At 39.4% G+C, this 16,009-nt stretch overlaps 1 protein-coding gene across 6 annotated transcripts in view; it reads left to right on the plus strand.

Moving 5' to 3' along the window:
• The window catches only part of ACYP2 (acylphosphatase 2), a 193,203-nt gene extending 177,675 nt beyond the window's left edge, over positions 1-15,528 (plus strand). For 4 of the 6 annotated variants that reach the window (XM_044925908.2, XM_025261019.3, XM_025261020.3 and 1 more), the window contains one exon: positions 1,846-2,495. Coding sequence is in view for 4 of the 6 variants with exons in the window: in XM_025261019.3 (XP_025116804.1) it covers positions 1,846-1,960 (115 nt within the window). In the remaining 2 variants the exon portion in view is untranslated. Of the gene's footprint in view, positions 1-1,845; positions 2,496-5,009; positions 5,146-13,439 lie in introns of those variants that run through there. The other 2 variants (XM_044925907.2, XM_044925910.2) reach the window with 2 other exon arrangements.
• The last annotated feature ends 481 nt before the right edge of the window (positions 15,529-16,009 follow it).

Consider the following 16,009-nt stretch of genomic DNA (forward strand, 5'->3'; position numbering starts at 1 on the left):
AAAAACTGTCACAGTAAGAACCAAAAAGAGGGTCACAACAAACTGCTATTTGTAAAATAAATAAGATACAAGGATTTAATCTACAGTACAGGGAACATAGCCAATATTTTATAATAAACTTTAAATGGAGTTTAGTCTATAAAAATATTGAATCACTGTGTTGTACACTTGAAACTAATATTGTAAATCAACTATACTCCAATAGTAATTGAAGAGTTAAGTAGCGTAAGGGCAAGCGTCCCTGGTGGCTCAGTGGTAAAGAATCCACCTGCCAATGCAGAAGACACAGGTTCAATCCCTGGTCCAGGAAGATCCCACATGCTGCGCAGCAACTAAGCTTGTGTGCTCCAGCTATTGAGCCTGTGCCCAAGAGCCACAGCTACTGAAGCCCGTGCATCCTAGAGCCCATCTCTGCAACAAGAGGAGCCAGCGCAGTGAGAAGCAAGCGCACCGCAACTAGAGAGTAGCCCCCTTTCCCTGCAGCTGGAAAAAAGCCCGCGCAGCAATGGAAACCCAGTACAGCCAAAAAGATAAAAACACATAAATAGCATAGGGCAATTTGAATCACTGGAATTCGTCTCCAGCCTGTTAAGAGTAATTTTCAGCTAATCAGACAACTGTAGCTTAGGAAGTATTTTTAATTCAAGGTTATTGAGATTGGTACATACAATACTGCATAGCTATACACAGCACTAGTTTCACAGCCTCAAAGGCCTTTAGGGATATGAGGAAACTTACTGTTTCTACAACAACTGGGATAACAGCTATCAACTGTACCAAAATGCTTATTATTAACCTGCAGTCCCACTTAATTTTCATCCCAACTAATTATTAATAGGTAGAAAGATTCTTGAATATCCTTAAAATATCTAAGGTGTCAGCAATATTACAGCAATCTTATTTTATATGAAGCATCTCAGGTAAGTACCCAAATGTATAAATTAGGCAAACAGTATCACTACTAAATTAAGAAAAAAGATTGTACTGTATAAGCAAAGGAAATTTCAGAACATTTGTCTCTTTAATGCAGTTACTTTGCTAATATGTGATATGAAATGGTTTTTGAATAGATGTTCGTCTAATTTTGTTCAAATATTTACAGAAAAATCACATTTATTTTTTATTCTTTCTCTCTCATCCTGCATATATATATATATATTCAAAATGGTTTAAGAAAAGATGTTCATCTAATTTTGTTCAAATATTTACAGAAAAATCACATTTTTTATTCTCTCTCTCTCATCCTGCATATATAATCTACCATGTGCTGGGTAATAAGAAAAACCCATGGTGAATTGTTTTATTCTTTATAAAAAATATTTTTATGTTGTTGCATATAACAGCTAAGTAATAATGACCTTGGATATTTTAAAAGGAGGGAAATTACTCCACAATGAAATCATCAGGAGTTGACTATGCTTAATTGGTCATTAGCTCTTCTTTGCCCACATTTGATTATATGTTAAACTCTATGATATTTTGATATAAAATTTATACTGTATATATAATTATATATATATATATGTATATGTGAGAGACAGAGGTTCCATCCCTGGGTTGGGAAGATCCCATGGAGGAGGGATGGCTACCCACTCCAGTATTCTTACTAGGAGAATTCCAAGGACAAAGGAGCCAAGTGGGCTACAGTCCATGGGGTCACAAAGAGTCAGACATGACTGAACAACTTTGAGAGAGAGATGTCATGTATATCTTTTATATTACATGCAAAACTTGCTTATTAAACATACACTCCCATTGTTTATGTGGGATCACAGTCATTGTGGGATCATTTCAGCTAGTCCATATATACTAAAATGCTAATTTTTATTTATTTATTTTTTGTAGGAAGTCCTGGCTGAGCAAGGTTGGAAGTCCTAGTTCTCGCATTGACCGCACGAACTTTTCCAATGAAAAAACCATCTCTAAACTTGAATACTCTAGTTTTAATATTCGATACTAATAGGAGCGAAATTAAAATTGTAATGCTTATACGGTACAATAGAATAGACTGTATTCTACAGTACAATAGAATAGACTGTATTCTTAAGTATGCATACTAGAGTGACAGTAGCAGAATAGGATAAAAAAAGAAACTTTTTGTTCCAAAAGCTGCAACATTATGTTACTAAAAATGGTTGCCAATGAAATAGTTTTACTCAACAATGTTTTTAACAAGCCAAATTTAGCATTCTAAAATTTTAAGTGTCATTACAAAATACTTAATATGAATATTTTGTTTAAACTTGTCTCATGGAATCTTTAATTCTAATGAATATTATGACATACATGTTATTTGGCTGGACATAAAATAATAAGTTAACCACTTAAAAATTATTTGGGGATATTATCTGAATTGAGTTCTGAAACCTCTGAATAATAATTTGTTGTTAAAGTTGAATACTTTGTTTAACAACAGCAAAATAACCAGTAGTTTGATATAAATGTATATGACGATCAGCATAGTCTTAAAATCAATAAAGAGTTAACTTTAAAAACTCTGGTTGAATGAGAACATGATTCAGTACTTCTATCGGAGCTGCTTAATGCTTTCTAGGAACCATAATCTTCTGTATGGTGAACAGAGGAGTGAAGAAAGGACAATGGTAGAATACGGCAAGCAGCAAGGTTTATATTTGCAACTACCCATAATGGATGCCCTATGAACCAGAAAAGGGACTGAGAGTCTAAATAAATCACACTGTTCCCCCAAATTTGGGGACTTCCCAGGTGGCACTGGTGGTAAAGAACCCGCCTGCCAATGCAGGAGACTTTAAGAAATGTGGGTTCAATCCCTGAATTGGGAAGATCCCCTGGAGGAGGGACAGCATGGCAACCCACTCCAGTATTCTTGCCTGGAGAGTCCCGTGGACAGAGGAGCCTGGTGGGCCACAGTCCATGGGGGTCACACAGAGTGGGACACCACTAAAGCAATTTAGCACAGCATATCACATCCCCGAAATTTGGCCTGTCATCTGGGGATTCTCACATACAGATGATAATTAAGCCACATAGTACTTTAAGGGAAAGTTTTATTTCTACGCCACAGAATTATACTCTGGAGAAATGGAGACCTTTAACTCAAATACTGGGGAATTTCAAATGTTATAGGTACAATATATACTTACATGGGGCCTTCCCTAGTGGCTCAGATGGTGAAGAATCCGCCTGCAGTGCAGGAAACCTGGTTCAATCCCTGGGTAAAGAAGATCCCCTGTAGAAGGGCATGGCTACCCACTCCAGTATTCTCGCTTGGAGAATCCCATAGACAGAGCAGCCTGACGGGCTACAGCCCATGGGGTCACAGAGTCTGACATGACTGAGCGATTAACACACATATTCACATATTTCTTCAGTGATTTCCAATTTTTTGTAACAATGGAATCCATTAAACCAATTTACATGGAATTTAATACATAAAGCAAGTGGAAAAGGGCAACCATTATGACTGAAAATGGGGTTCTGTGGAGCCCTGAACGCTTGGTCTCACTTTGCCTCCTGGATCTCGTCCCCTGCAATTGTCCAATAATTTCAAATGCCTTGGGAATGCAAGCTAGAAGCCATTCTTCTATCTATGGAGCAAAATTCTATTGCTACACTCCATGGCATAGAGAAAGACTTCAGGCCACTCTTCTCTATCTGCTGCAAGGAGATGAAGCATGGGCTGCCTTTGTTCACTCACAATGATTAATTTGATGATAATACCGATATCAAATGTACATAAGAGAACATGCCATTAGAGAATGACAAAGATTTTTTTAAACTTTCCAAATACCCTTAAAGGAATAAAGAGCTTTCCTATTGTTTTAATATCCTCATCATGTAGAGGAGACTCTGTTGTGTTATTCACTTGGGTTTTGCTCTATTTCGCTACTTCTGGTTCAAGGAAGGTAGACAAGTCATTGAGTTCCTTTGTCTCAAGAAGGGTTTTGGTGCCAGATCCCCTGAAGACAACTTTTCTTCCAAGATTTCATTTTAAAGGGGGCATTATGTTGTGAGTTGAGGAAAAAGACAAACACTACCCCTTTAGCAGGTAAAAGAGAAGCAGAAGTGCCAAAAGCAAAGGGGACAAGGAGATGGTCCAAGACTTCAAAGGCAATGGATGTCCCAAGAGATGGAGACCTTCCCCTTTCTCCCCAATAGCACCTCTGAGGGGATGCCAAAACAGAGAAGAGAATAGCTATGGTCCACGCAGAGAAGCTGGATGCAAGGTGCAGGGGCTCCCAGCCCTAGCAAGATTGCTACCCCACAGATGCTGCAAGACATCCTGGCTACCAGTGAACATGGTGGCCTGGAGAGCAGTCATGGAACTGGTATGGACAAGAGACCAGAGAAGTCTTTCCTCAACGTTCTGTTTCCTTTAGACTCTTTATTACATGATCCTTTTGAGGATGAAAGATTCAACTTCCCACCTCCCAGCCAGAATGGGGCTTGAGGCAGGCTCAATTTGACTTAAAGTAAAACAGACATTTCTTACAGTCAAGTTGAAAATGAAATCTGTATCTCTTTACACACAGAAAGGCTAAATGCTTCTAGAAAAATGCAATCTCAGAAGTGACACCAATATGTCACTTTTTATTACCCTGATTTCCTCTGGTAGTTCCCTTCCCTGCTCTCTTCCTAAGAAAATCACACTCTGCTAGCACAATCTTCTGACTGCACAAAGTGAATCACATTAGTCAAGGCTGCTTAATGATTAATACAGAACTAAGTTCTATTACTGGATGAAAAATGTTGTAGATAATGATTAAAAATGGGTGGTTATGAGTGGATAGAAAGAGAAAAAAGGTAAAGCAATTTTAAAAATGTGTTATCAAGACCAGACAGCACATCCTAACAGTGAAGTTAATATGGCAAATTTCATACTGAACTTATGCAGGAACTTTTAAATTTACATATCATATTTTATCTTAATATGTTATATAATTTATCGTATTAAACATATTTTGTTTCATAACAAACCTTGATAGCTTTAATTTTTCCAAAATTGGGCATTTTTTTTTTTTTAAAAGGAAGAATAAAACAACTAAGCAAAAGATGAGTTTCTACTCCAGTGACTGTCACCTGGGAGTCTCTACACTCCACATGCCAATACCCTCCTCAAGAAGCAACACACTGGAATTAGGGGAATATGATTTGTTAAAGCAGGTAACTATGTTTTATATTTATATAAAAATGCCTTTTTAAAAAGCTAATCTGAAAAGTAAAGCTCTTGACTGTAAACTGAAAAGTGAAGTCGCTCAGTCCTGTCTGACTCTGCAACCCCATGGACTATACTGGCCATTGATTTCTCCAGGCCAGAATACTGGAGTGGTAGCCTTTCCCTTCTCCAGGGGATCTTCCCAACCCAAGGATCGAACCCAGGTCTCCCGCATTGCGGGCAGATTCTTTACCAGCTAAGCTACCAGGGAAGATGTGAAAGATGGATCCTTTAGCAAGTTGGGCACACAGAAGCAATAAGGGTGTGGTAGAAACAGGAGATTCTTCTATTAGGAAAGCTATTAGGCTTCTAAGCTTGAGAAAATGCAATTGAAGTTTCATCAAAGACTGGGAATCTCTCGGTAAAGGGGAATTCCTTGCAGCCTGAAGAAGGCTTGTGCTTCAAAAGTAGGCCCTTGTGGTAACAAAGAGCACTAAAAGGGGAAACTAAGCGATGGGTGTGGATATGGCAACAACCCTCAGTAGTTTGACTTTGCTGGAAGGTGGTCACCATTTTTACAATGAAACATTTTCAACTCTATCAAAGGGATCTTTCAGAAGCACATGTCTCTAAACTCATATAGACAAAAAACAATCCATTTTTAAAAATTATCTTGTATTTGGAAATATTTTTCATATAGTAGAGGACAAGATTTTCATGTCTGGAACTCATTTCGGGAACTGAAAATAGGCACCATGGTATGGTAGAGGGTATTCTGGTCTAGGAATCAGGAGACCTGCATTCTGGGCTCAGCCCACCCAGGGATTAACTGTGTGCCTAGGTGCCCTCAATCACAAAGTCAAGAAGTTGGACTGAACTGGGACTTCTCCCAGGATTCCCATTAAGACAGAGACCTCCCAGGAGGTAGAAGGAAAGCTACTGAAGGGGAATGAGGAAGCTGGACAGCTGAGAGCCCCAAGAAGAGCAGCCCTACTCTCCTTTCTTTCCTATATTAGGATTCTCCAGAAGACATAGTTTGAGATTAATTCTGCCTCAAACAAAGAAACAACAAAGACACCAAATCTAGTACCTTGGGTCTTTTCTAAATCTTTATAAGTGCTAAACTCAAATGCATTGCCCATTCTCTTGATCACTCTTGTCAAGTCAGTGTGGTAGGTGTACTTGACCTGCAGACATTTTCACTATTGTGACAAGTGAGTACTAGAAATACATTTTTAATTTTCATAGTGGCCTTCATAAAGGTCCAAAGTAGTTAAAATATTTCTGAAATTAATATTCTGTTGTCTTTTCTATTTTGATGTTGCTAAAATAAAAAAAGATGCAAGAGGAAATACAAAAATATAATTAGTGGCTTAATGTAATCCCAAAGAAAGGCAATGACAAAGAATGCTCAAACTACCGCACAACTGCACTCATCTCACATGCTAGTAAAGTAATGCTCAAAATTCTCAAAGCCAGGCTTCAGCAATACATGAACCGTGAACTTCCAGATGTTCAAGCTGGTTTTAGAAAAGGCAGAGGAACCAGAGATCAAATTGCCAACATTCACTGGATCATTGAAAAAGCAAGAGAGTTCCAGAAAAACATCTATTTCTGCTTTATTGACTATGCCAAAGCCTTTGACTGTGTGGATCACAATAAACTGTGGAAAATTTTGAAAGAGATGGGCATACCAGACCACCTGACCTGACTCTTGAGAAACCTACATGCAGGTCAGGAAGCAACAGTTAGAACTGGACATGGAACAACAGACTGGTTCCAAATAGGAAAAGGAGTACGTCAAGGCTGTATCTTGTCACCCTGCTTATTTAACTTCTATGCAGAGTACATCATGAGAAACGCTGGGCTGGAAGAAGCACAAGCTGGAATCAAGATTGCCGGGAGAAATATCAATAATCTCAGATATGCAGATGACACCACCCTTATGGCAGAAAGTGAAAGGGAACTAAAAAGCCTCTTGATGAAAGTGAAAGAGGAGAGTGAAAAAGTTGGCTTAAAGCTCAATATTCAGAAAACGAATATCATGGCATCTGGTCCCATCACTTCATGGCAAATAGATGGGGAAACAATGGAAACAGTGTCAGACTTTACTTTTTTGGGCTCCAAAATCACTTCAGATGGTGACTGCAGCCATGAAATTAAAAGACGCTTACTCCTTGGAAGGAAAGTTATGACCAATCTAGATAGCATATTCAAAAGCAGAGACATTACTTTGACAACAAAGGTCCGTCTAGTCAAGGCTATGGTTTTTCCAGTGGTCATGTATGGATGTGAGAGTTGGACTGTGAAGAAGGCTGACCACCGAAGAATTGATGCTTTTGAACTGTGGTGTTGGAGAAGACTCTTGAGAGTCCCTTGGACTGCAAAGAGATCCAACCAGTCCATTCTAAAGGAGATTAGTCCTGGGTGTTCGTTGGAAAGACTGATGCTGAGGCTGAAACTCCAATACTTTGGCCACCCATGCGAAGAGTTGACTCATTGGAAAAGACTCTGATGCTGGGAGGGGTTGGGGGCAGGAGGAGAAGGGGATGACAGAGGATGAGATGGCTGGATGGCATCACTGACTCGATGGACATGAGTTTGAGTGAACTCCGGGAGTTGGTGATGGACAGGGAGGCCTGGCGTGCAGAGATTCATGGGGTCGCAAAGAGTCGGACACGACTGAGGGACTGAACTGAACTGAACGAACTTTATAAGGATATCTTGGAGATGTCAACCTAACACTTAGAATCATGTATAAAAGGTAATTTTCCTTTTCTTAACAGGTTCAAGTGGTCTTCAATAAAACCAAAGTCTGATAAAAATTTAAAATTTTAGCATTAAAAAGTCTAGTTACTCTGTGATCTCACTAGCAGATTTTTCTATAAGGTGGGTTCTTGCCCCTTCTAGAGAGCAAGACTTACAACTTCTCCTCTGCTGAAAGGAGGGTAAACATTCTTGGTTGAATGTCCAAGATACTTATTTCATCCTCAAACTACATTTTTCTTTCATTAGTTTTATTTTCCATATTGCCACCATGAACTATGCAAGAATCAGTGAATACAAGTTTCTAATTGTGGCATCTTTTTGTTTTTCCTTCTAGTTTTTTTTTTTTTTTTTTAATACTAGAGGACACATAGAGAAGGAAAAGATGCATGAAATTCATCATATTGGAAATGGAGTATCTGTTTCAAAACTATTCTAAAGAGCAGGATCAGAGTCAGTCATTCGATCATTTGCATTAAGGCTGAATTTCCACTGAATTCAGTGCATATCAATCTGGATTAAGAAGAATCATGCCTGCAATATTTAGCCAGGAAATTGGTATAAAGTGGTAGATGGTATGCACAATTATTTCCAAGCTGCAACATCTACACCAATCAGAAAAAGATGACACAGAAATCCTTCTGCTCAGGTATTATTTTCCAGGGTAGCAAAAAAAGAATGCACCCTTCTCTCATCCCAACCACTATTCCTTCTCCATTATTTAGGATAACAAAACTAAATCATAGCACACATAAGAGAGAAGGAACAGGTAGTAGCTAACTGGGTAGTCCCTTTACTTAAAGCAAGGAAGCCAAGGAAATGTAACCTTACAAGGGCTCCTTTTATTATTATTCAGACTTTATACATGATTTTATATACCCTGTATCTATGATGTATCTCATCTTTTTTTTTTTTTAATTTAAAGTTTCTGAAAAATCTCTTAGCAAAACAACAATAAAATACTGGGTTAGGGCAGATCAACCATTCTCAGGTTTTAGACCAAAGAGGGATTCACTCCATCTTCTGGCAAATGCCAGTGTATAACCAAACTCTTTTCATTCAAAGATGAATAAATGGGAAAAAAAGTCAGCCTTGAAATTCAAAAAAGCACTATAGCCAAAGTAAATGGAATAACAGCCTTTAGAGTCAGAGGAAGTACCTATCTCAGTGTTACTATAGGAAAAAATAAAATTTAAGGAAACATCTGCATATGTCCTCAATAGGGTAAAATGAATGTTGATCTTTGCAAGAGGAGCAGGGAGCCATTGGGGAGAATATGTTCAAATTAAAAAAAAAGATATGGATTAAGGAAAATTAGTTGAATATAAGGGCTTCCCTGATAACTCAGTTGGTAAAGACTCTACCTGCAATGCAGGAGACCCCGGTTCAATTCCTGGGTCAGTAATCCGACCGCTGGAGAAGGGATAGGCTGCCCACTCCAGTATTCTTGGGCTTCCCTTGTGGCTCAGCTGGTAAAGAATCCGCCTGCAATGCAGGAGACCTGGGTTTGATCCCTGGGTTGGGAAGATCCCCTGGAGAAGGGAAAAGCTACCCACTCCAGTACTCCAGCCTGAAGAATTCCAGGAACTGTATAGTCCATGGGGTGGCAAAGAGTTGGACACGACTGATCGGATATAAAAATTATATTCCGAAGACAGGTAGCAACACACATATACTCACACACTAAGCCATGAACAGACTATAGGAAACCTAAAAAGGAACAGGAGAATTGTAATACATCCTGGAATTAGTAACTGGCAAAGTTCAATAGTGATATAGACCTGTGTCTGTCAAACCTGGCTGCTTGTCAGAATTACTTAGGACTTCTATGGGTTTTGTCCCTGAATCTGCATGTTTAAAAATGTACCCGGGTGATTTTGATAAGCTGGCAGTTTTAGGAACCTCTGGTCCAGAGAATAAATCTAGAAAGTTCATCAGGAAAAGGAGATGAAAATGTGAAAAAGCAAATTATTAATATAGAAAAAAGAGAGCAGGTCAATGAGCCCATCAAAAAATCAGTGATAGAAATTCATGGGGGAAAAGCCAAAATAATTGAAACAAAAGGAAAAATCAGTTATGATAGAAGAAAACTTTCTTGGGTTATCATATATAACTATAAACTATACAGTATAAAGTTAAACTGTTAGGAACAACTTAGGTTTTATGCAAAATTTACTGAAAAGAGGCCCCATACATAAAGCCTGGGTAAAAAATTATTAAGAAAAACCCTCTAGCATTCACTTCAGAAAGGACCTATTTGCTGCCCAGTAACTGTTCTGCGTCTCTAATCCATTCACTCTCCCACCCTCCTAGACAACCTGTCCATACTTACTCCTTACTCACAGCCTTGGCTTTGATTTCTGTTTCCAGCAGAAGAGAACTTCCACAAGCTTCTACTACTTGACTGACCTACTTACCTACGCATTTACTTACCTACCCACGTTTGTGCCCAAGCACTTCTACTTTCCTTCCTGTTACCACAGGTGAACTGTCTGGACACCTGGACGCCATAACCTCAAGGATGCTGTCCCTGCCCTTCTCACTTTCACATCGTCAGTTTTTGTTTCCCACTGAATGAATCTTTCCCAGTAGTTGACGCACAGTGCTGTCATTTCTCCCTCTCTTGACTCTTGGAATTACAATCACATACCTCTTCCATTTACAGACAATCCCCCGGAAAATCAGTGTCTATACCTGCTGTAATCCAATCCTGCCATTCTTGAATCTGTTTCCACCATGTTCCCCCACCTGTCAACCAACATTCCTCATGACTTCATTTCAGAGTTTCTAAGTCCACTGGTCAGTTCTCCGTCTTCCTCTTTAACTATCAGCACTTGTTTTCACTTGGTTTCCTGGACATCACACACTGACTTGACTTTCCTTTTACCTCAGTATTCACACCCTTTCAGTCTTCTTTTGTGTGATTCTTCCTCATTTCTTCAATCTCTTAACTTTGGAGAATCTGAGAACTCAGGCCCTGGACATCTCCTCCTCTGAATCTGTACTTATCGTTTTGGCAATATCACCCAGTCTCATAAATTCAAGTATTATGTACCTGTGGACAACTACAAAACTGCCATGTCACATCCAGGCTTATTCTCTCAACTTAGGGTTCATCTAACCAAGAGCCTACTCGACATTTCCGACTGGACTTCTATTAGGCATTTCAAATTTTGATGTCCCAAACTGAGTTCCAAATTTACTTCTCCCGTAGACTTATTCCACCTTAGCCGATGGCTCCTCCTACAAACTCTACACCTTTGTAGATGGTGGCAACACTTTATTTTGAGATGCTTAAAGGTAAAAACTCAGGGCAAAAAAAAAAAAAAATCATTGGCTTCTTTCTGTTGTTGTCTTCAAATGTCCATCACCTATTTAAAAATAATCCAGCGGGAGGAAGGACGGGCCAGGAAGTGGATTGAGCTATAGGTAAAACAAGATGAAACATGAGTTGACAACCACTAAAATGGGTCATTGTTGTTCAGTCGCTAAGTCATGTCCGACTCTTTGCAATGCCGTGGGCTGCAGCACACCAAAATTGCCCGTCCTTCACCTTCGCCCGGAGTTCGCTCAAACTCATGTCCATTGAGTCAGTGATGCCATCCAACTATCTCATCCTCTGTCACTCCCTTCTCCGGCTTTCAATCTCTCCCAGCATCAGGGTCTTTTCCAATGAGTTGGCTCTTTACATCAGGTAGCCAAAATATTGGCGCTTCAGCTTCAGCATCAGTCCTTCCAATGAATATTCAGGACTGATTTCCTTTACGATTGACTGGTTTGATCTTACTACTGTCCAAGGGTCTCTCAAGAGTCTTCAGCACCACAGTTCAAAAGCATCAATTCTTCAGTGCTCAGCCTTTTTCATGGTCCAGCTCTCACATCCGTACATGAATACTGGAAAAACCATAGCCTTAACTATACGGACCTTTGTCGGCAAGGTGATGTCTCTGCTTTTTAACATGCTGTCTAGGTTTGTCATAGCTTTTCTTCCAAGGAGCAAGCATCTTTTCATTTCACGACTGCAGTCACCATCTGCACTGATTTTGAAGCCCAGAAAAATAAAATCTGTCACTGTTTCCATTTTTTTCCCTATCCATTTGCCATGAAGTGATGGAACCAGATGCCATGATCTTCATTTTTTGAATGCTGAGATTTAAACCAGCTTTTCCCTCTCTCCTCTTTCACCTTCATCAAAAGGCTCTTTAGTTCCTCTTTAGTGGGTCATAGGAGATCCTCAGACCATTCCCTCTCCTTTTGTTTACATATTCCATAGTAAAAAGTTTAACAATTTATGCTCAAATCCAAGTATCTCTAACTCTAAGGCAATACCCTTGATCTCAGTCACCATATAATAGCCTCTTCCTTGAACTTCCTGCTTCCACCTTTTCCCTTCTTCTGTCCAAACTCAACACAACACTGAGAGATACTATTAAAATGGAAATCAGATCATGTCACTTCTCAGCTCGAAACTCTCTGACAGTAATCTACTTTACTCTCAGTAAAAACCAAAATCATTCCTGGGCCCTAAACAATCCGGCCTCGCTGACCTTACCTCGTGCTACTCTCTCCCATGTTTCCTTGCTCTAGCCATACGGAATTCTGTGCTGTTCCTTGAACACCCAGGCACCCTCTGCCCCCAGGTCTTTCTACTTACTGTCTCCTCTGAACTGAATGTTCTTCTCCCAGACATCCACAGACATCACTTCCTTCTGCTCTCTGGGTAAATGTCACTTTATCAGTGAATCTTTCCCTTCCCTTCCCTAAACTGTCAAATACTCACTCCCTGAACTCCTTATCTAATGCTCTTCTTTACTATCTTCACAGTGCTTTTTACCATCTAACTAATTACTATTCCATATTTTATTAATACTTATTTTCTTTCACCACAGTGTAAGTTACATTAAGGCAGGAATTTGTGTAAGTTTGTACCCTACTTTATCTCCTTATCTGCAGCATCTACAATAATGAATGGCCATAGTAAGCACTTAATAGTACTTGTTGAATTAAATATAGGAAAAGAAATATTCCTCCCAGGGCTTAAACTAAGATGACAGTTTTAAGACTGCATATTCACGATGTGTGTGTGTGTGCTCAGTCATGTCCGACTCTTTGCAACCCCATGGATTTAGTATGCCTAGCTCCTCTGTCCATGGGACTTTCCAAACAAGAATACTGGGGTGGGTTGCCACTTCCTACACCAGGGGATCTTCCTGATCCAGGGATTGAACTCCTATGTCTCCTGCACTGGCAGGCAGATTCTTTATCACTCATGCCACCATATATTCATGATAATATATAAAAAATAGGTCAAATTCCTTTATTAAAAGCCCTCACATAAGCCAAACATATGCCAATTGTAATAGACACATAGAATAAAGTGACAAAACCTATGGACTTAACCTTCCCTTGTAAACAACCAGAACACTGGACAAACTGTTGTCGGACAGTGGACAAGAGGCAGCATGTGACTGTGATCCTTGAGAAAAAGAGGAGCAAATGAAGTTAGTCCTAAAACTGCCACAATTTCTGCCTACAGGTGATTTCCAGACTGCAGGAGCAGAAAGAGGGAATTCAAACAGCACCTGGATGCCTTGCTAAAGAGCAGAGAGAGAGAGTATGGGGCTCAGGGAGGCGAGGTTACATGCAGCTAGCGGCTGCCATATTGGACAGTACAGCCCGAGATTGATGGGGGAAAATGGAAACAAATCCGCTGAAACTGGACAGTGGTTGACTCCAGCTTGTAAGATTTTGATTTATATATATGTCCATCAAATTTTTCTAGAATAACTATGTATTCCTTTTATAATATGAAAACATCCATTTAAAAATGTAAGCATTAAATTCCTAATACCTAATTTGGACTGATAAGTGGTGATTTCACCAGAAAGTTTTTAGAATTAAACTCTAATGCTTTAAAAACTGAATTAGCACGTAATCTCTAAAAGTAGTGTTTAATCTCTGGATAGAAATTTCTATACCAACAGAGTTTAGCAACGGAAATCTCTTTTTAATTAAAGGAGTTCAGTTTTAAGTTTTCACGTTAAAGTGAAATCAGTAGCTTCTTTAATAATATTTTGTTTGTTCTGTGATGGATCTCAATAGGATTATTTATAAGAAATACAGAAAAGATATTCTATCTCAGAGACATCATGGATTTCTTTGACAATATAAAAATCAAATAAATGTTGAAACTTCCAGTCATTTGTCTAATTGTATATCATAACTAAAAGGGGAAGAATTTGCACTTAGGTTGTATAAACTTTAATAAATACTTTCATAATCATAGAAAATAAATTAGTTTAATGGACCTAAATTGTGATGAATAAAATTAATATTTGATTTAATATTGGATGTTTTTAGAAAGTTGAGGGAATATACTATAAATTCTTCCAATCTGTCTATGACCTCCTTACATTTCCTTCTTCAAACCAATCTACTTCAATTTAGCAACAGTAAGACCTCTTAATGGGCCCCATTCATGCCTACAATATGCTGTCTGAATAATACATTTGAGACATCAGCATTCTGGTGTTTAGGCTGTAGCTTAACTCTGATTTTTAAAAGAATGTTAATGTCCCATTCATTTTATTGTTTCGCCCATTGTTTGAAAAGAGAGTGGGAAAAAACCCATTAACTTTTCTGAAATGTCAGCAAACGTGGGTAACTAAATGATTAGAGCTGTCAATCCATGGCATATCACATGTCTTTAATTCAGTAATCTGTGTATATGTGGGCATTGTTGCCAGCCTGAGTTCAAACTCTTAACAGAAACAAGTCTAAGTTCTACACAGCACATCCCTCACTACTAAAAGTTTTGCTACATTAAAAAAATCTAACCATGCTAAAGACAAAGCTTGGGTGTATTAAATGGTATTTGTGTGACTAAATTTGAAAATAGCACTTTGAGATGTGACAAAAGACCATTTTAATGCAAATTATTTTTTTTCCCCAAACCATAACCTGAATTGTTTTTGAAATGCTGGTTGTGCCTGAGTAGCTCACAATTTCAATAGGAAACAAGATATTCACAAACACACATCTAGAGTGAAATTCTGAGGTAATTAGTAATGTTATAGTACTATAGTCTTTGTGGTGTAAATCCTAGAATTAAGGCCTGATGTTATGTGCTTCCTTGACATCTGATGAAATCAGGAGGGTCTCAAATAGCCAATAAATCTTAAGTTCTCTTTGCTAGTCTGCTCCCAGGAAAAGGGTCATGTAGAAAAACAACCCTCCTTACAAGTGACCAGATGCACTTCTTGCTTATCCCTGAGTAACAAGTTTCAGTTCCCTGCCAGCCTGCAAAATTATTCAAACCAGCCAGCCTCATCCTCCAGTGGAAACCAGGGGTGATATTCTTTTGACACTGAAGGCCTGCCTCCCACAGCCTCTGGTTGTCCACTCTGTTCCCATGCGGTCCTTCATGGCGTGATGTCCAGCGTATGTGGCTAATTAACTGCTGCCAGTCTCATGTGTCCTGTCCCGTGTCCAGGGTCGTGTGTTCAGCCGTCCCCATAACCCCAGGACAGCACTCTCTCCTTTGTCAACAACATGAATGGGAGGGGATTAGATCAGGCTATGTACCTCAGTGCTGTAAAAAGACCCATTTTGAGAAAAAGATCCTTACAATGCTGTCTAAAAGGGTTCTGCGAAGTAGGCTGTACTGGATGGAGAATGGTGTTGACAATTTGGTTTTGCATGTGGCTTTGGTCTCATTTCTGCAATTCTCTGCTGAAGGAGCATGCAGCCAAGAAACCACAGCCAAAGAGCAAACAAAATACTGATTTTATTAACTGGACAAGGACCTAAAAGTGGATTACAAGTAAAATCTGGATCACAGAAAATCATTTAGAGCAGGAAGCCAAAGTCAGCCCCCTTACTTCCAATGCCCTCTCCCTTGAATTCTGTGTCCTCTCCAGATAGCTGCATGGTCATGGATGACTGCTGCGTCAGGTCCATCCAGCTGCAGGTAGAAGACGGAGGGTTGTGGTGGCCAGGCCAGCTGAGACAGACCGTGTCTCGTTGGTCCAATTCCTGGAGACAGGAAGTACAAGAGAGGGCAGGGGCAGGCGCCACCCCGAGCATGGACCTTTAATCCAGTGAACC

This window comes from Bubalus bubalis, chromosome 12 (assembly GCF_019923935.1).
Source record: "Bubalus bubalis isolate 160015118507 breed Murrah chromosome 12, NDDB_SH_1, whole genome shotgun sequence".
Lineage (NCBI taxonomy): Eukaryota > Metazoa > Chordata > Mammalia > Artiodactyla > Bovidae > Bubalus > Bubalus bubalis.